The sequence below is a fragment of the Ruditapes philippinarum genome, unplaced genomic scaffold, assembly GCF_026571515.1.
Source record: "Ruditapes philippinarum isolate M1 unplaced genomic scaffold, ASM2657151v2 ctg1146_1_1_1_1, whole genome shotgun sequence".
Taxonomy (NCBI): domain Eukaryota; kingdom Metazoa; phylum Mollusca; class Bivalvia; order Venerida; family Veneridae; genus Ruditapes; species Ruditapes philippinarum.
In genome coordinates this window covers 59,155-85,018 of record NW_026853527.1, presented here as the reverse complement: position 1 = coordinate 85,018, position 25,864 = coordinate 59,155, and the positions used below count along the sequence as shown (strand labels likewise).

At 31.8% G+C, this 25,864-nt stretch overlaps 1 protein-coding gene across 22 annotated transcripts in view; it reads right to left on the bottom strand.

The window, feature by feature from the left end:
* LOC132737123 (arf-GAP with GTPase, ANK repeat and PH domain-containing protein 1-like) overlaps window positions 1–25,864 on the bottom strand; it is a 78,576-nt gene that overhangs the window by 4,846 nt on the left and 47,866 nt on the right. For 6 of the 22 annotated variants that reach the window (XM_060724357.1, XM_060724366.1, XM_060724373.1 and 3 more), the window contains 13 exons: window positions 21,982–22,071; window positions 18,381–18,431; window positions 16,073–16,180; window positions 14,447–14,548; window positions 13,546–13,705; window positions 10,943–11,020; window positions 9,729–9,866; window positions 6,413–6,486; window positions 3,926–4,085; window positions 2,667–2,784; window positions 2,071–2,175; window positions 1,543–1,630; window positions 680–847 (listed from right to left, as the gene is read on the bottom strand). In XM_060724357.1, coding sequence (XP_060580340.1) covers window positions 680–847; window positions 1,543–1,630; window positions 2,071–2,175; window positions 2,667–2,784; window positions 3,926–4,085; window positions 6,413–6,486; window positions 9,729–9,866; window positions 10,943–11,020; window positions 13,546–13,705; window positions 14,447–14,548; window positions 16,073–16,180; window positions 18,381–18,431; window positions 21,982–22,071 — 1,440 coding nt within the window. Of the gene's footprint in view, window positions 1–679; window positions 848–1,542; window positions 1,631–2,070; window positions 2,176–2,666; window positions 2,785–3,925; window positions 4,086–6,412; window positions 6,487–8,080; window positions 8,152–9,728; window positions 9,867–10,942; window positions 11,021–13,545; window positions 13,706–14,446; window positions 14,549–16,072; window positions 16,181–18,380; window positions 18,432–20,083; window positions 20,105–21,981; window positions 22,072–24,761; window positions 24,843–25,864 lie in introns of all 22 variants that reach the window. The other 16 variants (XM_060724363.1, XM_060724371.1, XM_060724375.1 and 13 more) reach the window with 8 other exon arrangements.

Below are 25,864 nucleotides of genomic sequence, written 5' to 3'. Positions count from 1 at the left end.
GCAGACAGACCCATTATTCCACACTGGAGAGGCTGTACCATTACAATTTTTAAGCTATCCTTTCTTTATCCTTGCATTTAATACAAGGATCCTTGAATTTACCTACAACATTAGGTAATTGAAACTTCTCTAAGATCCAGATCTAAATGTTGTTTTCTTATATAGGTATTAAAAACACAATTTATATTTTAGATTTGACAAGGCTCTATTTCTTAGTTCAGCACAAATAAACTCAATTTTCAAAAAATATATTAAATGATGACCTTATAAAATAAACTTTTTTTAAATCCAATCACTATTTTTTTAGGGCTTTTTTTGGTTGCTGCTTGGAAAGTTATTGACACGGTAACTGGTGGAGGAAGACCTCAGATGCCTAATTATGCATTAAATCAAGCAAGAGAAGGCACCTGAGTAAAACCACTGTCTTTCTGTAAGCTAGCTAGATAGATTCCTCACATGGAAGAATGTAAAGTTCCTGGAGGGTATCAAACACACAATGGTGTGGGACTCTGCAAGTCACCAGTTTAAGAAATAAAGATCATAAAGAAGTAATCTAAATACACAACAAGTTCATTACTTCCCAAAATAGCATCCATTTCAATAGCAAGAAAAGAATACCTTCTAATAGGTAAATGATTTCAATTACCTTAAACACATTGACTTACTAAATGTCACTTACCCAAAGTAATAACTGGACAAAGACAACATTTCCTAATGCAGCAGCAATATGTAGGGCTGTTCTTCCATCATCCTTGCTATACGGGGCAGTAATATCTTCAGCATTAGCATGTCCCAGAATCAGGACAATATTCCGTATATCTTCCCGTACTAGAGCATCTATCAATTGCTGTAAAAATATCAAAACATTGCATCTGAATGAACATAATTAACATTTAAACAGTATCTGTTATGGTGTATATTTCTTATTTATTTGCTTTGTTGTAGAAATATTCCCAACAGGAATTTTACAAAGAAATAAAAGTTCTTTATCTGTTATATTTTTAGATGTACAAAAATAAATAGAGGATTTTCAATTTTTTTTTTAATAAAACAGGATTTATTTTCATTGATTGGTATGAAATAGGGTATTTTTCATATCACAAGATGAAAATAAATCATGTATTTATAGAAAAAAACTTGAATTTTCTGCTTATTTAATACTTTTTCTCTTTTTTGACCTTAAATTTTTAAGAATTCTCCTTTAATTTTGTGTATATGCTGAATTAAGAAGAAAGTACACCAGTGAAAATACAGAAAAGATGTTTCACTGCAGAGAAAACTAAATTTTTACAGTGAAAATACAGAAAACACATTTTATTTTTCATCAATATTTCTCAATATTTCATTTAGAAGTATATAGTGAATATGTATTCACTGCTTTATCCTCTATGATGAATCTATGATAAATATAAACTAGCAGGAATCAGTAACCAATGCCAAGCTAATACATTTTACATAGATTTTATTAACCAAATCCCTGACATTTACATGCTTCAGGTATGAAAGAAAAGCAAAATTATTTACTCAATAAAGTCTTTTTACCTGATTTAATGGTATATCTACATAGGGAGGTGGTGGTAAAAATTCTTTACTATCATATTTTGCTCTAATCCACTGTTCTTTGTCATTTCTGAAACAAGAGACAAATAACTGATATCAAGGTTCAAGTTCATACAAGCCCTTTTTATGCAACAGCATACTCTCATATAACTGTCATAATATAACTTTCATAGGTGTATATAAAATTTTATTAGATGTAGATTTAGTGCAACATTTTAGATTAAACTTCTCTACAACTGCAGTAAAAGCTGGTTTTGCAGAAATTTCAACTAAAATTCCCAAACAGATTTGGCAGTAAGTTTTTCCCCCTTTCATAACTGACATTTAGCTCCAATGGATACTGGTTTATTATGACCTTAAAGAAAAATTCCCAAACAGGTTTATTTTCCTCTAAATTACAAGTCAATCACATACTAGTTTAGTGTAACCTTTCCAAAGAAATTACCAAACAGAATAAGCAACAAAGGTTACAGAATAAGCAACTATGGTTTTTCCCCCTATATAACTTACCTTGCTCCGTTAGGTGCTGGTTTAGTGCGACCTTTCAGATTAAATTCCCAAACAGAGTTAGCAACAGTGTTTCCTATTGATGTCATTACATGAATAAGGTCCAACCTGGTAAATAAAAGTTGCTGATTTATACAATAATAGAATTACAGATTTATTGAAACAATCTTTTAGAAGAAGTATATCTTCAATATTTCAAATTGTACAAAATTGCCTGTTTGAAAATAAAAGCTTTCTCCTTAGATCTTTATTTACTCTAAGTTATTCAGAAATAAATGAATACAAAGTGCTCATTCCATAATTTATTAATGTTATCATGTGAAATGTTGGACAATAATCAAACCCTCCAAACTTTCTTGCATCAACCATAATCACAAGACTTTGTTATCTTTTTAAATCAATGAATTTCCTTGTAAATGAATATAATCACTTCAATAAAACAAACGCTTTTCATTAGCTTTCGACATATCTTCTTCAGAAAAAAAATTGACGTTTGTAAAATAATAATAATAATAATAAAGAAGTACATACATTAGAATTACACTGAGATTACGTTTTGTTAATGTATATTAAGTTATGGTACAATAACGAATACTTACGGCCACTCGTCCAGACCAAGAGACCGGACTCGTGATAAATGTGTTCCTAAGTTTCTATGGATACCTGAGCATTCTATACATATGAGAGTTCCTAAATTCAAACTGGCCCATTCGGGAGCTGAAACAGAATCAATTAACATCTCATTAAAAACAATCTAATGCTTACGATAATCATTTTTCCTAAATAGTAATTTCTTTCCTGTTTTATCATAACTATTGTAATTACTATTCTTCATGTACATATTTCACGATTTTCCATTGTGAATTTGACACATACATAGCTATTGCTTTTTGCAAAATCTTTCAGTTTACTAGATGGTATACTTATAAATAAAGCTTTAAACTGCTCAAAGATAATAATCAAAACTGACCAAAAATAATTTCTGTTTTGGAAACTGTCATATTACAATTGTCTCAGTATAGAACTGTTCACTCATTAGAGGCTGGGATAACTCAGTCAGTAGAGCTGCAGAATGGTTTTATTAGGGTCCAGGGTTCGAGCCAGGCTACAAGTTTTTCTCACCCTGTGAGACAATGCAAAGATTTTATTAACCCTTTCCAACAAACTTGTTCTGTTCTAACTTATTTTTAACACGACCACCATTTATATACAAATGTATATTTTTTTTAAAATACATAGAGGATATTTGTTTGTTTTGCATGTAAGATTGAAATATAATTTCACTGAGTGAACACCAGATGCAATATTTTCACGAGTGGCGTAGCCACGAGTGAAAATATAATAGCTGGTGTTCACGAATGAAATATATTTCAATCTTATATGTAAAACAAATAAATTTTCTTTTTATTTCATGCTTTTTAAGTAATTTTAAATATTTTTTTACTGATTTTGCCGCGTAACGTCGCGCATTCTCCTTTGTGACGTCATCACATCATGACGTCACATCATCAATTTTGAAATATAGGTCTGTTAAATTTCTCTTATTTTGCTACATTTTTAACATGATGTATGGTGACATCGACTTTCTTTTCCTAAAGAAGCAAAATTTACGTATGGCGGCATTTATTTCTGCCTGATATTCCATTTAGTTATGATTTTCTTTTCCTCCACATTCAGATATAGTCCGGCTACAGTGAAAATTATATTTTATAAATTTCACTAGTGGTTTATCAGAATATAATCATCTGATATATTACAATAAAACACGGGAAAGCATGAAATAAAATAGAGCAAACAACAGTAAACAGTCACCTCAGAAGACTGGGTGGCTTAGCTTGCAAATAATTTTCATACATACCCGGAGCCCCGCAATCTGCACACTGATTATTGCCTCGAGTATTTCGGATGGCGAGGATTCCGGCAGGATCCGTAGTGGACTGTTTTTTACCACTACTCTCGTTGCCTTGGAGACTGGCAAGGATTTGTTGTTCTATTGCAGCTACCCATTCATCTCTTTCCTGAAACACATGCAATAATACACATACAAGAGGTTGCTAAGTTTGGGTATCAGAATCAAAATATCAGCATTTTTGTTTGGAAGATTTTAAGTTTAGCCAGAATTCTACTACCAATTTCTTTTAATAATCTGAAAATCTTAATATTTTGATATTCCAACAGTTTTTACTTCAGGGGCAAACCAAAACTTTAGAATAATTGAACACAATGATTACATTAAGTTTAATTAGATTACATGTAGATATAGCCTGCAGGTTGCACAAGAATTTTCTTATTGTTTCCGAAATCAATCTAAACATGATTTTGAGAATAACTAATACCAAATTAACTTTATTCTGCTGCAAAATTCCTCCTACAGGGGTGAAAAAACAACAACACATTAGTTATGTGAATTTTCAAAATCATCTTGCACTGCTTGCCAGTATTCAATTATTTCATGAAAATTTAATATCTATTCGTCACATTGAACTAAATAAATTAAATTTCTTTCACTAAAAACGGACAGATAGCTTTCTTCAAATTTTAGACATGATTTCAATTCCAATCCAAAAACACATCAATAAACTTTAAGGCTCAAATATGAGAAAAATGTCACACCATATTTTTAAAATAAAATATTTTTCATTAGCATTATGAAAAGCCATACTGCACTTTGAGATACTTGTCACCTCAATGTATCAATTCTTAACTAGTGGTCTATTGTACTTATATTCTGATATTGTACATAATGGTTATTTCTTTTAGAAAGTAATGTTTTATAATCATATCATTAAACATAACATAGAACTTCTACGCACTTTTGTGCTAAAACAACACAGTGCTCAGCCTTGATTATTTTCCTTCAACAATGCATTAACAGGCATGCTATTCATCACTGTTTACTGTTATAATATATACAAATATTGCAAGCACTATTATCTGACCTACTTGTACCATGCTTTAACAACATCCAAGACAGAAACATTTATGTTTCATCGAGATGAAACAGTATATAATCAAGAACAATTTTAACTATAGCTAACATGCTTTTTTTTTAGTATTTTTTATTTCTGACTGACTGACCGAGTACAGATCATGATGTGCAAAGTTCCTGCTGAATTTAAGTAAATAATTTGTCCTTTTGTTTTTTTATTGAACCGGACAACATTATGCAGCTTGGTCAGACTACAAAGGGACTAAAAACAACCAACTTTTGGAGCACACTTGTCCTGCAGGACAAGTCACTGAAAAAATCATTGAGCAGGCTACATTTTCCAACTTGTCCTGCAGCAAATTCTCTCAAATTCTACTTGCAAATATGAGCCGAGAAGAGGAAATTTCAATCCCTGCCCCTCAGTTTTTATATTGAGAGCATAGACAAGTCTTAATTGTAGTAAGTGTTATGGTGAATATATGGCCAGACAATAAAATTTTGATATTACTATCTAAGCATTCATTGTATCCAGGATGTCAATAAAAGAGCCTGACATTTTTATCGTAAATATGTTTTAGCAAATAAAATTGGTTAATTTATGAAGCATTTCCTATTCTATATATAGTAAAAAAATTATGATCTCTAGTAAAAGATACAACCTTAAACTTTATGACCTTCAATTCATTTAATGCTTTTATTTTAAGAAATTAGGGAGGGCTGTACTACATGTGTTTCATGTAGACAAAATAAGATTTTGTTTCAACTAGCAGGATCAACAAACATCATGCAAACAAAAAGCCCAGAAGGCCTAAAAATTCTAAAATTCATCTACAGACATGCCTCATCAGAACATAAGCATAATAATAAAACATTATAATTGGCAATAGTGATATATATCTACAAAATCTTATAATAAATAATTCTTTTTTTTATTTAATCAAATTTCTAAAGATAATTCATTCAAATTCATTGAATGTACCCAGAAATGAAGTCAACTTTTATATTTGATTTAAATATATAAAACTAGTTTGGAGTAAAAAAAATTCTATGAACTTCAGATGTGTATTTTTCTTTATAAAAAATAATTACATAATATTCATATTTTAACAAAAATTAAAAAAAAAAATGTTTATAATAACACTGATCTTCATTTGACTAATGCAATCTTGTAACATTAATTTTCATTGGACTATTGGAACATTTACATGAACATTATGAATTAATTAAATGTATAATAGCCATGGCGCAGTATAATTAATTTGTTATAAAAACTTTGCTAAATCATATACCTGTGTATGTAAGGTTGTTTGCCATATAACAAGAGTCACTATAAGGTTAAAGCCATTTATATTCAGTTATATAAACTGTCAAAAACTTTATAACCAATATTTTACATTGTATATAAAATACACTTACATCTAGACTACTGGCCTCGAATTGCCACTGTTTATTGAACAATGATACTATGTGGAACTCATACCCGTCTGAATCTATATTGATATAGCATACAGGAAAAAAAAAATAGAAAAAAGTATTAAAATATACAACATAGCATGCAATTAACAGAGAAAAACATTCAAACCTGATCCCTTCCACAGTAAAAATTTATATCTCAAATAAATGTCAGAGCCCCAATAGTTACTAACCCTTAACCTCCTGAATTTATGTAATGGATTTGCCCAGATTTAAATTTGGAACAGTTCATTTGATGTTTCAGGGATTTCAGTATTAAAATGTCAAAATGTGAGATCTAAATTTGCAATTTTATTATCAAGACAAAGATCGAGCTACCAACAGTATAGACTCTAGTCAGTCCACATGGATGTGCAGGCTTGGCTTGAATCTTCAATGGCAGCAAAGGCTAATTGCTTTTAGGTTCCAGCAGGTTAAAGGAATTTATGCAAGACATTGAAGACAAGGGAAACCCCACCACATGCATGCCGTTTGATCAGACTCTTTCCAATTGACCAACAGATCTACTTGAATCTTATAATGCCCTTATTTCCAAGTGGACTTTTCTAAATACAAAACAGGTCAAGTCCTTTTCCATAATTCAAAGGGTATGGCAAAAGTATTTTAAGTGAATGTTCCAAAATACTAGATAAACAAACATTTTTGTGACCAATCCTTTTTAAGGAATCATGAACTTTTCCATTTTTTGTTTGTTTATCTAAAGGAAAATAACATTAAAAAAAATCAAAACAAAATATTTTGTTTTCCATCAAATTACAAGAAAAACAAAGAGTTTTTATACCAATCCTTTTATAGAAACTTCCTGGCATAAAAATGGCAATAAAATAGGACAATATTTTGTTTTTTCAGATGAGATTAGATTTATCTGACATATTATTTCTGCTGTTTACCAGGATAAGGTTTGAATGAAGCTAAACTAAAGTAGATCCATAGATTACTTGCATTTAAAGGGAATCATTCTTTCCGGGAGAGAAGCATGCACGTCATTGATTGTCTGGAAATATATCCGGACCATCCTACTAGCATGCTATATACAGCTGATTATAGGCCAGATAATGGCAACAAACATCGTGTTATCTCCTACCATTGACATGTTCAAATGCAAGTAACAACGGTAATCAAAACTATTTCAACCCTCGTGTTACAATCACCGCCATATCTCTCACTATATAACAATGACTTATCTGGTATAGTCTAAAATCAAAAACAGTAATGTCTCAAATATCACTGTCATCTATTGCTTTATAAAAACAAATTTGCTTCTATAAAATCCACCATCTGATTCTGAAAATTACGTTTTTTTGACATTTTAAGTTTATTTGAAAATTTCAGTTTTTGACATTTAAATTTTATCTTTTATTGTTGAGAAAAAGTTTCTAACATGAAATGACTGTAACATCATGCATTTTGCTAAAATTGAATCAAATTTGATGAAATCTGTTGACATTTTTTTTTCTTTAATTTTTCAAAAACAAAAAAAAAATCAGTAAGTCAGTCATAGTCTCTAATTGCGGTATACATGGAGGTGATTGTATGTACATGAAGGTTATATAATAATGCAACAAGGAACAAGCTCTCTACAGACATTCTGCCATGTCAACAGTTACTCACTTCTTGAGAATTCGCCTCAAAATGCCACTGTTTATTATACAGTGACACAATCACAAACTCGCAGTCATCATCTAAAATCATAATAAACTATCAATACCTGATATATGATATGTAATAACTTTCAACCTAAAACTCTGGTTTAATTCACACTGACAGGGTTAAAGGTCATATGGCGACTCCCATGCTTTTCTGGCGATTGAAGTTTTCAGGTGCCTATTTGTGCCTCGGTGGGCACCAGAGTCGAACCACCAACCATCTGTCAATCAATATTAACGTCTATCTTAAATATCTTAGACACTGACTTTTACACCTCGAACTTAGACTTCTGAATCCGATGAGATTCTAATGACAACAAGTAGACAAATGCTTGACAAAATTTAATCTATATATTATGTAGTCAAAATGTAAGTCAATTATTGATTGTCAAAAACTTTGTTTTGCTTTTAAATAAAGGTTTTTTTCATATCCTGTAAACCAAGAGCAGACAGACAGTCGAGGCAAATTTAATTAAAACATTAATATCGTTCCTGTAACAAATGATCACATAAAGTAAAAGTGCAAAGAAAAATCTCCCAACATAAAATATATTTTAAGCATCAACTTGTCTGATATCTAATGGGCAAAACATGTTTTTCTTTTTATCCTTTTCCTAGAAAATAACAAATTACGACACAATCTATATACAGTTGATTTCTTTATGTAACAGTAACATAGTTCAATGCCTATCTATAAATTGCAATATACAATGACAGGTCAACATCATATTCTAGAAAATAACCATGCTGGAGCCATGATGACAAAAACAATTCTGCTGGAGTTGCAGCGCTTACCAGTACTGAAAGTTGCAGAACTTAACAGTACTGGAGTTGCAACACTTACCAGTACTGAAAGTTGCAGAACTTAACAGTACTGGAGTTGCAGCACTTACCAGTACTGAAAGTTGCAGAACTTAACAGTACTGGAGTTGCAGCACTTACCAGTACTGAAAGTTGCAGAACTTAACAGTACTGGAGTTGCAGCACTTACCAGTACTGAAAGTTTTAGTACTAAACAGTACTGGAGTTGCAGCACTTACCAGTACTGAAAGTTTTAGTACTAAACAGTACTGAAAATTTTAGTACTAAACAGTACTGGAGTTGCAGCACTTACCAGTACTGGAGTTGTACTTACCAGTACTGGAGTTGCAGCACTTACCAGTACTGGAGTTGTACTTACCAGCACTGGAGTTGTACTTACCAGCACTGGAGTTGTACTTACCAGTACTGGAGTTGTACTTACCAGTACTGGAATTGTAATTACCAGTACTGGAGTTGTACTTATAAGTACTGGATATGTAATTACCAGTACTGGAGTTGACCAGTACTTACCAGTCCTGGAGTTGTACTTCTCAGTACTGGAGTTGAACATAACAGTACTGGAGTTGTACTTACCAGTACTGGAGTTGACCAGTACTTACTAGTACTGGAGTTGTACTTACCAGTACTGGAGCTATACACTTACCAGTACCAGAGTTGTACTTACCAGTACTTGAGTTGTACTAACCAGTACTGGAGTTGACCAATACTTACTAGTACTGGAGTAAAAAGCAAATACCTTAACCACACTAGAGGTTCTCTTTCCTTAAAATAAACTCAAAATGAGCACTTACCGTCACCTTGACTAGGATCTTTGAGGCCGCCACTTTTGGCCCGCCGATGTCTCTTCTTCACATTGGGAGTTTCTATTTTTGAGCTTAAGTTTGCATTATTGTTTACAGCTAATTTATTAAAATCTCCGTTCGGCATGCCTGAAACATAGATCACAAGAAAGTTAGATAATCTGATAAGGTAAATTAACTTACCATGCATGTCATGCAATATGGAAATATACTGTATACATTCAATACAGACAATTATAGGAAATCAATAGAGTACAGATTCTTTTTATTTTATACATATAAAATGTTAGTTTGAAAACAAAAGTTTCTAAATCTACAGCAAAACTGTTGTTGTTTTTCACTCCATGCTTATCATTATTCAGGTTTTGTTAATACAAATTAACTCAAATCACAAACAGTTTATAGAATTTGTGAAAGGTTTTTTTATACTAAAAGTTAATTGGAATTAGGACTTTACTGCATTAAAAAATAAAGTTTAGCCATTAATAGAATATGACATTATTGAATTAAAATTGAAGGTTTAGCCATTGATTCAGAAATTTAGTCAGTAAAAGAGCTGGGAAATTTTTTAATCAAAATTGAGAAGTTTAGCCATTTACAGAACTGGGACATTATCATATTTAAGCTGAAATTTTAGTGATTCATTATATAGAGCTGAAGCATTTATGAGTGGTGTATTTTCTAGCAAGCTGTGTATAACAGTACTAGTAACCTTTATAGCAGGCCATGTCTCTTAACTTCTTATGTCTTTGAAATATGACTTTAGACATTTTGTCTTTTACTTAACCTACTGATATTCTTAAATGGACCTGTCTGGCTTCCATTTTTGGAACTATCCATTTTCAATGTTAGGAGTATCAAGATGAAAATTTTAAGTCGGTCAGCCAACAGTATATAGACTGGTCAGACAGTTTAAAGATGTGCCTGGGTCTATACTGGTGGCAAAGGCTAGCCACTTCAGTTCCAAAAGGTTTTAGAGTCAATGGGAAACATGCAACACTTTATATGGTCAGAAATGAATTTGGCATTAACAAAATCTGTGTTGGAAAAGTGCTGGAAAGAAAATGTTTTGGGCCTTACAATATCTGAATGCTGATGGGCAGTATGGTCCCTAGTCTGGAAAGAAAATGTTCTGGCCCTCCTCGAACCTTAACTGATTAGTAGATAGCACTAAACTAGAATTATAGCAAACTTGTAGAACAAACCTTGTGTTACTGAGTTAGAGATTACAAATGCTTCATCTAGATTCATTCTATCATCCACAGCATTCTCCTTGTTCTTACCTGCAAATAGCATTATAGTTACTAACACTAGAACTATTACAGTTAACCTTCACATGAAGGAGAGGTCTCTCTAATATTATAATGCCGATTTCTTGTACTGAAATGCACCAAAAGCCAAGCCTAGGGTTTTCCAGCACCACCCCCACTCTAGAGATAATTCTGATGTGGTTTATTTATTTATTTATTTTTTTTAAGGCTGGTTTTTACTGGTTTTGGTCATATTTTGGCTGCTGGTCCGCCTCACCAACTATCCTGGATAAATAACTAGTAATTACCAATTTCTTCCAAAGTGACTCAGTTCTTATCCCAATATTTGACAAATGTCCTGAATATCAGAAAATTTGTACATTTACTCATTTTTGGACAATAACTTTTCCTTTCCCCTTTTCCTCTTTGCGATTCTACCAAATTTTTCTCAAAGATCATGTCTAATTCTTGGCAATACAAAAGGAAAGTGGATTTTAATTTCTGGCGAGCATTGAGCAGTAGCATTTGTCTATGTGAGTTTTATATTAGTATGTTAATAAAAGTCATTCAACTTAAAATTGTAAGAGTATTGCTCCAAATGCTGCCTAATAAACTTATCTTGTTCTACTGCATGAAATAAATAATAAAAGCTTTGTGAATATATAGTAAACAGTAACTGAAAATGCATATAATTATATAAATAAATGAAACAAAAATCATCTTGCAGTATAAGTTTTCACCAATGTAATATTCCAAGCTATTAATAGCACCAAGCAACACTATATTAATTGGTAAGATTATTTGTCAGTTTTTGTGAAAGCCCAATCATTATGTCACCGTGGTGACGGAGTTTATTCAAACTCTGCCAGGAATTGTCTTACTATGTCTTCGTCTATCCCATAATTTCCTGGATTTATGCCCACCTGTCAACAACGATACATATCAAATGTCACAATTTTTTTTATATATTTTATTTACCCTTTTCACTGCTAAATTTGTATAATGAACCTGGCCTATTATTATGTTTATTTGAATCCACTTTCATATAAAAAATCTAAAATTTAGTATTACCTGCTGTTGCAACACCAAAGCAAAACTACCGAGTCACCCAGCAGTTGAGATATGGACAAAAGTAAAAACTAAATGCATTTATCCATGTAAACCCAGGGACTGGCATCCCATTACTGTTTCGTATCATTCTAGTTTAATCTTTTTTAACCAAAATGGAAATATTGACTTTTTAAATCCCAAATCCTGTTTTTTTTTTTATTTTTAATTTTTTTAGCAATCTGACAGATTCCCATCCTAGCTATGCATGTTCTCTATTTGGACAAGGTATACGGAAATTTATATAAACAAAAGTAAAGTTATCATTGAAGTTTCAAAATCACTACTATACAAATGTACTTCACTCCGCAACAACTATCATTTGCAACTGCCATAGAGTACAACCCCCAAGGAAATACATTCCTCTTTTTCCTGCATTAGACAGAAACTTTGAAAAGGAAAAAACCAAATATTACAGTGAAGACTGCATTAAGAAAAAGCATTTATTCAGAAATGTGAGAAGCATTTTGTAAAGGTCACCCAGTCTTGTAACAACTATTTTGCCTACAGTTTACATTATAACTGATACAAGAGACAAATCTTCAGAGATTTGTCTTATTTTTACCCACACTGATTCATGTATGACCTTTTCTATCAGACCAATATGATTACTGGTAGATTTAGATGAGAAAATCTACCTCTTAGCGAATGTTTTTACTATACCGAGTAAATGATTTTTTTCGAGACAAACACAAAACATGCATAATTTCCCAGACAGTGCCTACCTTCTCTAAATCTGAAATATCCTTAATTGGATTTTTATTCAAAATCTATACAGGGCTTGTCATATCACTGTCAAGTTTATGGATACGTATTTTTTGTTATCAAATTTTAAAAGAGAGGGTTATTTTTGTCCATCAATTTGGGGGATCAGCTGAAATGGAAGTTAATTCTACAGAATGAAAGAAAAAATGTCTATTTATAATCTCTGTTTGGAAAACAAAATGCAAAACATCAAGAGATGTTACATTGTGAGGAATGTATGTCACCAAAATGTCTATAAAATTACTTTTCCAACTATTTTGGCACAAGGCTTGGTACCACTCATACCTTAGTCACAACTAAACGATCTATTACCAAGATAATATTACCAAAGAAACTAATGAAGGACAACCTGAATTTATCATATAGATCTTACTTTAAAGTTGTTCAGATTTAAGTATTGAAGTATAAAACATTGAAAACCCTCAACAGAAAATAGAAAAGCAAATAATTTTTTCTTTTATAATGGTTATTATAATAGGTTTATATAAGGGAAAAGTTTTAATGAAAGTTATCTTTAAGACGTTATAGAAGACTATATCACCCTATGACCAAATTAGGAGAAAGCACTAACCTTCCAGAGATTTAGAATTTCTATTGAAATTTAAATATCTGCAGTTAATTTTTACTATATCAAAACAAACTAATTAATAGGACTGTTGTATAATAATTTTTATGGCATACAGTACCTCCTATTGACAGATTGTTCATTTCCATTGCAATGTTGCCATTATTTGTAGGATCCTGGTTTGTACTTGTTGACCTTGACCCTCGAGGTCGCATACCCGGGACCTTGACGGTCACATGACCTAGAGGAATCTCCTTGGCATGAACATCCTCCATATAATCCTGGTAAATTATAAGTCACATTACAAAATATATCAACTGAACAAAGGATTGCTATCATAAAGAAATGCATGAAAATGGGACATTGCCACTCTATAATGCTTTGAATTCTCATTCTGACAAAGTAGAGTTACTGCCCATGCTATGATATACAGTAGAAAACTAGAGCACAGAATGCCACAAAATTGCTTTAATGTTGTTTATATGCAAAAAAATGGTGAACAAACTTAAATATTCATAGAATAAAAAAAAACATCCATAAATAGCTTGCTTTTACAATTAATTAAAGCTATCAATCAAACAGACAAAAATTGCGAAACAATATTGCTGGAACATTTTATGAGAAGTAGAACACCATTTGTTTTATACCATCATAGGTCATCTTAACAGGCACAAAAACTACCTTTTAAGTTTTATCTTCTTTAGCATAAAGACGTTTAAACTAATTTTGTAAAGGACAAGAACTAGGCCAAGTCTAAAGCTATATTTTGAATAAATAGAAAAAATCGACTCTAACTTGTCATATTTTGCATTGTAAACAGCATTTAAGTCTGGAGTTTGGAAAATCTTTTTCATCAGTAGACTGCCAATCAAGGCATGATGTGTATCATTAAATCTATAGCTATTACTGTTGTAATCATAGTTATCTATTGTCATAAGTCAGGCATTGTTTCTAGGTTTATAGCCCTGTCTGGCAAATATAGAGGTAAACACAGTAGATACGTGACAAGGGAGGTAACTTACGTGCAGACTGGGATGATAAGTTAATCTTGCATCATCTAACAACGTTACATATTTCTTCTTCCAGTCTTTGTTCAAACCATGGCTCTTTTTGTAAAGATAGCCCTGAAAAAAAGAGGAAAAACAATATTTAGCTATAAAGTACATGGCATTTTCAGACATTCAGCCTTTTTTTAACACTATGTAAAACCTTATAGAACTTGAAAGTTTTGATAAAGCACCAGGCCTTTAGGTTTTAGCTTATGAATATATAGAAATTGTTAGAAATGATTTAATTAAGAAGAATCAAGTGAACACATGATCTCAGTATTTCAAGCTAGCATAAGGCACTAACAATGCACACATATTTCCAGAAACTTATCTAAAATGGTTTAAGAAGTGTCAAGTGAACACATGATTACAGTATTTCAAGCTAGCATAAGGCACTAACAATGCACACATATTTCCAGAAACTTATCTAAATATGGTATGTAAAAATAACCCTTCGTAGTTAAAAAAAGGTGATAAAAGACGTAAATTTAAGATAGCAGGGTTAGGAAGAATATAGGCTGTAGGTATTTACAACTCAAACTCTAGATATATTTTACCAAAATTTTATTTCTTTACAATGACCATTCTTTTCCTTACTTTCTGACCTATATGAGGAGACAGAGAGCTTTCAACTTTATCAATATTACATCTTCCCAATTCTTTGCACATTTCGTTTAGATATGTCATAAAAAAACAACATTGCTTTAAATATGGAACAATTGTCTCAAATGATTTCCTTAGGCCGCCTAATTTAGACATTGTCTGGCACCTATGTCCATAAAACTGGCCATTCCCCGGTGTACTTTATAGTAATTTACAGACACTTTTATTAGCATTACACTTTTATCTTCCTAATCTTAATCGTCAGACTTTTGCAGAAAAATGTTCAATATTTCATATTTGTGAAGAATAGAGCAAGGGTACACAGATTTCCTCAAATAAACTCTGCATATATTTTTGCACCAATACTCTTGGTTAAACCTCTGAATTTGTAGTAAAGACATTTTAAGACAATTTTACTACTGGACTGCGAGTTTGTGTGGTGGTGATGGAAGTTTAGCTTCCTGATCATGGCAGTAAGCCACAGTGAATTTACCAGACCACACTTAAGCCACCACATCATTCCAGAAAATAGATAAATACAGAATCCCTAAAGAAAGCCCAACACGACACAATTGAAAATGTTGCAGGCTCGGTTTGATTGAGCCTGTTCATGGACGGTACTGGAAAGTGCAAGTTACTTGTGTACTTGTTGCCTTCACTTTTGCAAGGAACTGATAACTCAAGTACATGCCAGAGCAGAGGTGAATGACCCTAGAAAGGACTTTATGATCAATCACAACGGAAGTGACCTGCGTCGTCCAGGAATCAAACCTGGGTCGCCCAATTCACATTTCAATGCTCTAACTATTGATCACTTTTGTTATGGTTGATTCATTTGGCTCAGGGGTCTAGAGCATTGTTACTTTTGCTTATAATCGGATGGTCACGAGTTCGAATCACATTCTGCATCTTTCTGTTATGAACATGAATGTATAAGTATAATCACTGATCTGAATAAATAGGAGTCAACGTTTCCATGGCAACAAATATATTCACCTGTTTTATAGGTATGACACGACCACACCCAAGTTTCTCACCCTCTTGTTTCTTGTCATCTTCTGCTTGACCTTTATCTTTGTCTTTATCCTTGTCTTTATTCTTAGGCTGAAAACATTCACATCAAACAATCATATAACATGTTACTATAGCAACCATAACAAGCCAAAAATGTGGGGTCTGTCAGAAATATGCACAATTTCAAGAAATCTAATATCATATCATGCCTCAAAATTATACATATCAGAAATAAAGATACAAAATGTTTTCTTTTTTTTGCATTCTAAAAACATACCTGTTAAATAACTTGTGTAAAGTATAAATTTGTTAACAATTTTACATCAAAATACTTCTTAAAATGGACGTCTTCACTATAAATTATTTATGATTATTTGAACTATTCTTTTAATTAGAATTTTAAAAAAAAAAAAATTTGTGAAAAATGCACCAAACTTTGTGAAAACTAAAACACCATTGCACTAAAAAACTTGCAACTACAATAATGCAGTGATGAAATACGTTTCACTTTCCCCAAACCTTTACTATACTATATATACATTTATATTATTTTCAGAAAAGTAATGTCCGCTAGTTGTAAGGTTTTTGTAAAGAAAGACCCTGGCTCCATTCATTCTCCTATAGTAATATACAGAATGATAGAAGATACATGTGTAAGAAGTGGGGGCAGGAAAATTTCAAGCTTAAATAAATTGCTACTTCAATTACATAAGCTTTTGACAAAAGTTTTACTAGCTAAAAGTATTAAAGCTACAATGCAAATTTCATCTATTTCTTTCTATTAAAAGCGAGCAGGAAATTTACAAATATATTTTTTTTTCTCCTGAGTTTTCTATTAAAAAATATGGCAGTCTATATTGGGGCTATTTTTTGGGGTGTAAAACTGCTTCTCAGCTCTATGTTTTTAAGGGAGAGCATAATATAATTATTTAAATGCTTCTTTTTCTTGATGCTACAGGGCATTTTTTTACCCTATTTTAAGCAATATTATCATGCAACAAAAGGAGAGCCTAATTTAATTTGTGATCGCCCGATGCCACCCATACAATTCTTATGATACAAGAGAAACTATACTTATATATAAGAGAAGCTATCTGCTATGATTATTTAAATTGTATTTAATTCTCCACGGCATTTGATTCTCAATAAAAAATGACAGCGATTTCTTTGACTGAAGAAGCAATATCACAGTAATGAAAATCATCATTTCTGGTTAATTTTTTCACCTTTCTTTCCTTTCCATTTTTTTCTCTTCATTTAATTGATTATGTCGCTGAAAGTTTCCTGCCCTATATAAAGCCAGATATCATTCCATAGTTATCAGAGGATATAAATAGAAATCTGTGACATGCATTTAGTGTTTTAGTACAAAATCTTATTATATACGCTTGATGGAAAAAAGAGATCAATTATTCATATGATATAAAATAAGACAAAAACTGCCGAGAACTAGGAGAAAATGTCCTGTATAAAATAAACAATAAAATCCCTAGCCAGTCATTAAAGTATATATATAATCCTGGGCCACTGATGATGTTACGATATTCTGTCATCCTATTTACTAAACTAATAATAGGCCAACACAACAATTTGAGCCGCTCCACGACAAAACCAACATAATGGGTTTGCGACCAGCATGGATCCAGACCAGCCTGCGTATCCCCGCAGTCTGATCAGGATCCATGCTGTTCGCTATCAGTTTCTCTACTTGTTATAGGGTTTGTAAGCGAACAGCATGGATCCTGATCAGACTGCGCGGATGCATGCTGGTCGCAAACCCATTACGTTGGTTTTGTCATGACGCGGCTCTTTTCATAAACATTGAACCATGAAAACTGCAAACTTTCTAAGAAAATCCTCAACCCTAATTTCAAACTGGACACAATAAAAATGCTGCATGGCAAATATTGCAAGAACTTTTATTCTATATTAAGAACATATTTTTTTTCTGTAGATACATCAAAAACTACTTCTATAAAACATAAAACGTCTTCTATTCTAAATTTATTCACCATTTTCTTACAATTTAAAATACGCAAGTAAATCATTATTTCTATTACAAATTGTGTTAAATCAAATTGTTAAATCAGATAAATGCACCACTTTCTTCTTAATATTTGTCAAAAAGTGCCAAATTTCCTAATATTTGCCAAAATTTGTCATCTTTTCATAATGTTTGCCAAAAAGTGCCATCTTTTCATAATATTTGCCAAAATGTGTCATCTTTTTTCCTAATATTTGCCATGCAATACAAGAGTTGTATCCCTTTGTAAATGTGAGGGGAGCTTACTCTTGGAGTGAAGACACTAAGCTGGATAGGTTGGGACTGGTATCTATATGGCTTTAACAAAACATGATCACAATCAATGCATGTGTTTACATGTGAAAAACATAAAAAATATTGACGAGTCATGATGAAACTGAATACATATACCATTATATTGTAGGTTAATTTAACATTGTTCAGTAAATTATGATAATGAAATCATATTTGGACATGTTTTTACAGAAAAGAAATCATAAAACAATTATGCACATAGCATAATGTAATATAATTATTCTACAATTTAATTTTTCTCCAACTCACTGTGTGTATGTAAGACTTAACACACTTTAAATTTAGAATTGTCCTGTTAATTATTGCCTGATGTTAAATAATAAAATTTTACAAACAAAAAGCTGAAATTTAAAGCAGTAAGACCAGATAGCACAGATCGTAACCTCAGTGCTAAAACTGGTTAAAAACTATGAAATTAGAAAGGACTTAACATGTAATGGCACTAAGGTGACAAGATATGCTGGCTAGTAGCATAGATTTGTCATTATCACAACCTTTGTTTAAAGTTACCACACTTAGTCCAAAATATAATTCCATACTTCATACTGAACAACATTAAATACACTTTGTTATTGTTGTATACCTACTTTTCTGCCAACAAATTATATTTTAGACAAAGATCCCCAACAGCACTGATTCTAGACAAGACAATTTCACTGGCCAATGGCTGCTAATTTTGAGATTAGATAGGAGAATAAAAGTTTCTTCATATGTAATTTTCAAATTTTTGTGTATCTAGAGCATAATTTTATGAGGCAGTTATCTAGTACAATTCAAAGGAATATCAAAAGTCATGTAACTCAATTAATTTAACTAGAGTTTACCCTTACTCTAGTGAATTAGTGTCATGGCAATATTCTATTTCAGAAATTGAAACTGTCCATTGAGCAGACTTTTAGAAGTTTTGAGAAGCATTACATCAATTAAGTAACCAAAAGTCTCACAGCATGGCTCTATACTGGTGGCATAGATCTGCTTTTATTGTCATTATCACTCAAAATGTTAACCCATAAGCAGCTGAAATTCTAAAATGGACTGACGTCCAGCTTCTGGGATTGTCCATTGTCAATTCTGGTGGTTATCAAGATGCAATTTTTGAAACTGGTAAGCCAACAATTTATGGCCTGGCCAAGACAGCTTGTAAGTGCAGGTCTGCTTGGCTCTATACACAGACAATTAATATGTGGAGCTCCAAACGCATTAAAATCCAAATAATTTGTATATTTGTCAATCCGGGCATATTTACTCATCATATATAATTATAGACGTTGAAATATGTTTTTTTTTTTCCAAAACAGCGTGTTTTAAATTTCATTGATATAAATCATATGATAAGAATATGTGCAGGGATTGGCAAATATACAATTTATTTTGATTTAAGGCATTTGGAAGCTCAGCACCCAAAGTGTCTGTGGCTCTATACTGGTGGCAAAGGCTTATCATTTTCAATACCAACTGGGTAAGGGTTAAAAAATAACTATGTTACAACAGCATTACAACAAGGTCATGAAGTACTAAAACTTTTGTTTTCTTGGTGTAGAAAAGTAGGAATACAAATGCAACAAGATGTTATAAAGCTGTGATTAAAAAAAAGATGAACCATAGAAGCTCTGATCAATAGAGACTTATAGAAGCTCTTACAAAACATATCTTACTTCACTTTGTAATGACAAGACCTGTATGTTGCAATGAAACATAGCAGAATGAAACATAGCACATATTTCAGGATGGTTACTGATTGAAATGATACAGGTATGTATGAAAACTAAAGTGAAACTAAAATCAGATTCTTTATTAAATAAAACATGTATAAATGAATAATGAAATTTCTTAAGTATTAAAACTTGAGAGTGTTTTTTTTTGTTTAACTTTTGTACTGTATTATGGATTTGTCCTGCTTTTATTTTGGGACGGTCCATTTCAAATGTGAGGGATTTTAGTATCAAACACCTGAAAATAAGCAGCTATGACCGGCTGAATTTGAGTAATGGATTTACCTTTTTTTTGAATTTGGAACAGTCCATTCTAATTTTAAGAGAATACAAAAATTGAGCAACAAACAGTATAGAGCCAGGCCATGCTGCCAAGATGTGCAGCTTGGCCTGGCTCTATACTGGTGGTAAAGTTTTGAGAAGATATAAACTAACATGATTTAAGAGGACATAAACCAACATGATTTAAGAGGACATACACTAACATGATTTGGGAGGACATAAACTAACATGATTTGAGAGGACATAAACCAACATGATTTGGGAGGACATAAACTAACATGATTTGAGAGGACATAAACCAACATGATTTGAGAGGACATAAACCAACATGATTTGGGAGGACATAAACTAACATGATTTGAGAGGACATAAACTAACATGATTTGAGAGGACATAAACCAACATGATTTGGGAGGACATACACTAACATGATTTGAGAGGACATAAACTAACATGATTTGAGAGGACATAAACCAACATGATTTGGGAGGACATAAACTAACATGATTTGAGAGGACATAAACCAACATGATTTGGGAGGACATAAACCAACATTATTTGAGAGGACATAAACCAACATGATTTGAGGACATAAACTTACATGATTTGAGGACATAAAACTAGTGCTTTTCAGTCAGACAGCGAGTACTGTCTACTGTTAGAATACATCTTCACTTTATTTTGACATCATGAATGAATGTGGAATAAGGACATGTCAAACTATAAGCCAGAGAATATTCCTAAATCTGAATCACGTTGTCAAGGGAATTACCGATGTTAACATAAAGACATTACCTATTTATCTTTATGAATCAAACATTTAGATAGAGTGAGTAATTTATTTAAACAGACATGCATCAGAAAATCACTGCCAAGCCTGTTGGAAATATATCCCGTATTGTACTCGCAGTCGCATGGTATTGCATACATATCTCAGCAAACATATCATTTCAGGATTCTCGTAAAATACTGAACATAGATCGAACAGGAAGGCTATAACTGTTACTTGACATCAAAATGATAAAATCACCCACCACAAAACAAACTTAAATACATGAAAAACACTATGGGAATATAATAATATACAAACATGGGGATGAGGTATGCAAAATAATCGTAAAATTTAGCTATATTCAAAAACTAGAAAATCCAAAAAAGTCTCCAAAGTTGTTTTTTTAAGTCTTGAACCACACTTAATTTTTTTTTAAATTGAAATTTCTTTTTGAAAGTTAATTTTCGTTGAAAACAAATGAATTTAATTCCATTCTTAACCAATAAAAATCGCCATTACTGTTTTGTTGCCTGTTTGGACGGTAGAAAATTTTATTTAGATCGCTTCTGAAAAACACATGTAAATTTTTCACATGGGACACAGATTTATATAAATTCAAGGTACAATCCACGATCCTTTAGCTTGCATTTAATGAAAAATGGTTGATACGTAGTCGATTTAAGCTCGTACATGTGTGTTTTTATCTACCTACAATCACCCAACATGACAACATTTTTACATGATATATGATACAATGAAACTCCACAGATGATTTCACTTATCTTACATTGAACAGATTTGACCGCCGTCTGTTTTTACGACTCTGTGTCGGCGTACTCGTGGGCGTAGGAAGTTCCTTAGAGTCCGGTTTAGAGTCCTGTAAATACATCGGGTGAGTGGTGTTAGTAAATATATACACAAAGCTAACATCACATACATGTCAACTACAATATACATCACACACGACTATAATATATATATATATATCATATACTCATACATGTTATGCATTATATTGATTATTGAAATAATTATCGTGAATATTTCGTTTCTAGACCGTTTAGCAGTGTTCGAAACTCAACATGACAATATAGAATTGGCACCTGTGTCTGTTAGAACTTAACAGTGCTCAATTGCTGTGGGCTCTTCAATAAACCCTTATATCTAATGGTTATAAAAACATGAGATGTGATTGGCTGACCAAGAAAGTCATCAAGCCATGTTGAAACATACTCTATAAATTATTCTGCAACTCTAGACCATCATCAACAGCCTGCACCAGGTCAGAGCTGTTTATTGAAGCCGATTTATCAATGTGCGATTCAAACACAAATGAACATTCTTGTTGCTGGGATTGACTTTCTGTATACATGCAAGATTAATAATTTTAATTTTTAATCACACTTTTTTTCACACAAAATATTGATGTTAATCATCAAATTTGGCAACTGCATGCAGTCTGTAACAAGTCTATAATAAAATATATGTTGTTATTTTTGTGTGCATAACTTGGCTAGAACTTTGAAACTTTCTAATCACATAATGCTCGTCTAAAACATGGACAATAAACTTCATCTAGAGAAAACACTACAAGATTTATCTGTATGTAAGCTTTTCAATATACAATGTAATATGTAAACTTACAATTATAAAAGAACTTGGTGAAATTAAAAAAATTTACTTGAAAAAGTCGTATCAATGTTCATTATGATTAAAATTCATTAGTGATTAACTAAGCTTTTATTGAAGAACTTATTATAATAAGCGTTAGACTCGCTATAATAACATAACTTTTTTACGTTCTTTTTTTCTTCTCTCTCTGTTTTTGCTTTTTATTTTTAGATCAAAATCAAAATTTACTACTGTCTACTAAAAGGTTTGTTTTAATAAATGTCTTTAATACATAGATACAAATAGATATTATTCTATAAACCTACTTACTGCATAATATGTTATATATTTATATAATAATTATCTGCTACCTAATATCTATTATTATGTTAATAATACATATGGTACAAAAATAATATAAACTATTATCACATAAATCGCGGCGCAGGAGTGTAATAAAGCCATTTAATAAAAACGATATTACACTAGTGTAATAACACTTTGACGTGACGTCATTTGCGCTATATAGAAACATAGCGTTAAAGCGCGCTAATGTTAGCGTTACACTATAGGCGCGTCGTTGAAAAATTTCTTATTTTTACAGTTTATTGTTCTTTTTTTTATATTATGTGATAAATATAATATTATATTCGTGTAGATTCAATACTAAATTTATTGAACTCGTTGAATAAAACAATATTATGCTCGCCAGAGGCTCGCATAATATGATTTTTTTTCAACTCGTTCAATAAATTTAGTATTAAACTACACTCATTCAATATCCTCTATTTATAATAGAATATATGAAAAGATACATTTCTACCATTTAGTTCTCCTAGCTTATATATATTTCTATATAATATAAATGAGCCACGTCACGACAAAACTAACATAATGGGTTTGCGACAAGCATGGATCCAGACCAGCCTGCGCAGCCGCGCATTCTGATCAGGATCCATGTTGTTCGCTATCAGTTACTCTACTTGTAATAGGGTTTGTAAGCGAACAGCATGGATTCTGATCAGACTGCGCTGATGTGCAAGCTGGTCTGGATCCATGCTGGTCGCAAACACACTATGTTGGTTTTGTCATGACGCGGCTCAAATATATAATTTCTATATATAAATATATAATTACAAGAGGAATGGAGCCTTCTCCTTAATATATTACCAAATATGGTCAACATCTCTCTAATAAACCAGTATGATTGAAAATTTATAATTCTCAAAAGAACTCAAATAAAAATAAATTTTATGCAAATTTCATAGTTTTGATAATTTAAACATTAAAACTGGTTATTTTAACAATAACAAAGATCTACAGGGAATAAGTGTTACTGTTATTCTCAAAGGGTTCCTTACAACATTTCATAATGCAAAGCCTCCAAAAAAAATTAAAATCAAAATAGTAAAAGGGTTTCCATGGTAACAAAATATATTAATTTAACTCGTTTTTAAACTGGGGAGTGAACTTGCTAAAATACACGGTCATGTTATTTCATAACGTGTAATCATTGGTGAGTCCCCACAAAAATTTCATGCAGTGTATGCACGAGACCTATGACCTAACATGTCATGTGACCAAATCTGGGTCGTTAAGACTGGTACCCTGCTAGCAGTGCATAGACAATACATGTATGTATACAAGACTGGTACTCATGCTCAACTGGGCTAACTACCAGAAATACTGGCCACCAAGATTTACCCCAATACCACCTTGTGTAAATTACATTGACAAAACATTTTTTATTTCTGTAAAAGGTTTCTTGGCGTGATACAAACTTCAGACACACCGTCTGCTGTCAAAACTTGAAACACATCATCAACATATTATAGTGTCCTATTTCTTTACCATTTTATTGAAATTTCAAATTTAATTTAATTTAAGTTGCATATTGTGGTATCAGTAAGGTAACCTTGGTGACCTACAAGTCTGGAAGGACATATGAGCATTTACCCTGGTGGACCGGTTCAGATTTGGTGTTACCGGAACATTCTCATGGACTTGTAGTTCCATCATATATCGCTCCATTTTATCCTAAAATTTACAATGTAATAACCTTCTCTGATTGTACTACATGTATTCCTTGATATATATATTACAAATCATTTTATTTTATTCCTACTACAGATTAAGGTATATATATATTACAATATTTATGAAAAATGCAATAAATATCCATATTTGCTTAGTGCATGCTTAAGAATATTATTTTCATATCTCATTCCATTAAAAATTAACTTTCCATGATAACAATTGCTTAAAAAAGGTATGTTCAAAGCGTTAAAGTGTATAAAAATATACCTGATGATAAAATGATAATTTCTACGACTAAATCTAACACTACCCCTGAACCTTGATTAATATAAACAAAACCAAGAAACTCCAATCAATATCAGTTTAAACACATCATTTATTTTCCATAACCCAAATATTTCATAAAATTGTCCTAAAATACAAATATCCATCCCCTGAAAGTTAAGTTTCAACATAAAAATCATCCCCTGCATAAAATTCCTCGCCCCCTCCCTACCCCTTAAAACAAACTAGGTTTCTACATTATATTGATACCCAATTAAATTGAATTTATTTTCTACATAAAATTTATCCCCCTGAAAGTTGATTTGATTTTCCCCTGAAAGTTAAGTTTCTACACAAAAATTATCCCCCATTAAAGTGAAGTTTCTACATAAAACTCATCTCCCATAAACTTAGGTTTCTATATAAAATCAAATTCACTGTCAAGTTAGGTTTCTACATAAAATTTACTCCTCTGAAGCTTCTAGATAAAACTTATTCCTCTCAAGTTAGGTCTACATTAAATTCAACCCTCCTAAATTAAAGTTAGGTTTCTACATAAAATTCACCTGTCATTAAGTTTAGTTTCTACATAAAATTCATCCCTGTTAATTTACGTTTTTTCTTAAAAAAACCAAACAAAAATGGCAAGGAGATATACCTTGAATATGAAACCATCATATGAGGAGAAGGGCTACAATAATAAGAGATCAATTAGTTTTTATAATTTAAAATTATTAATATCATTATCATTTTGCCAT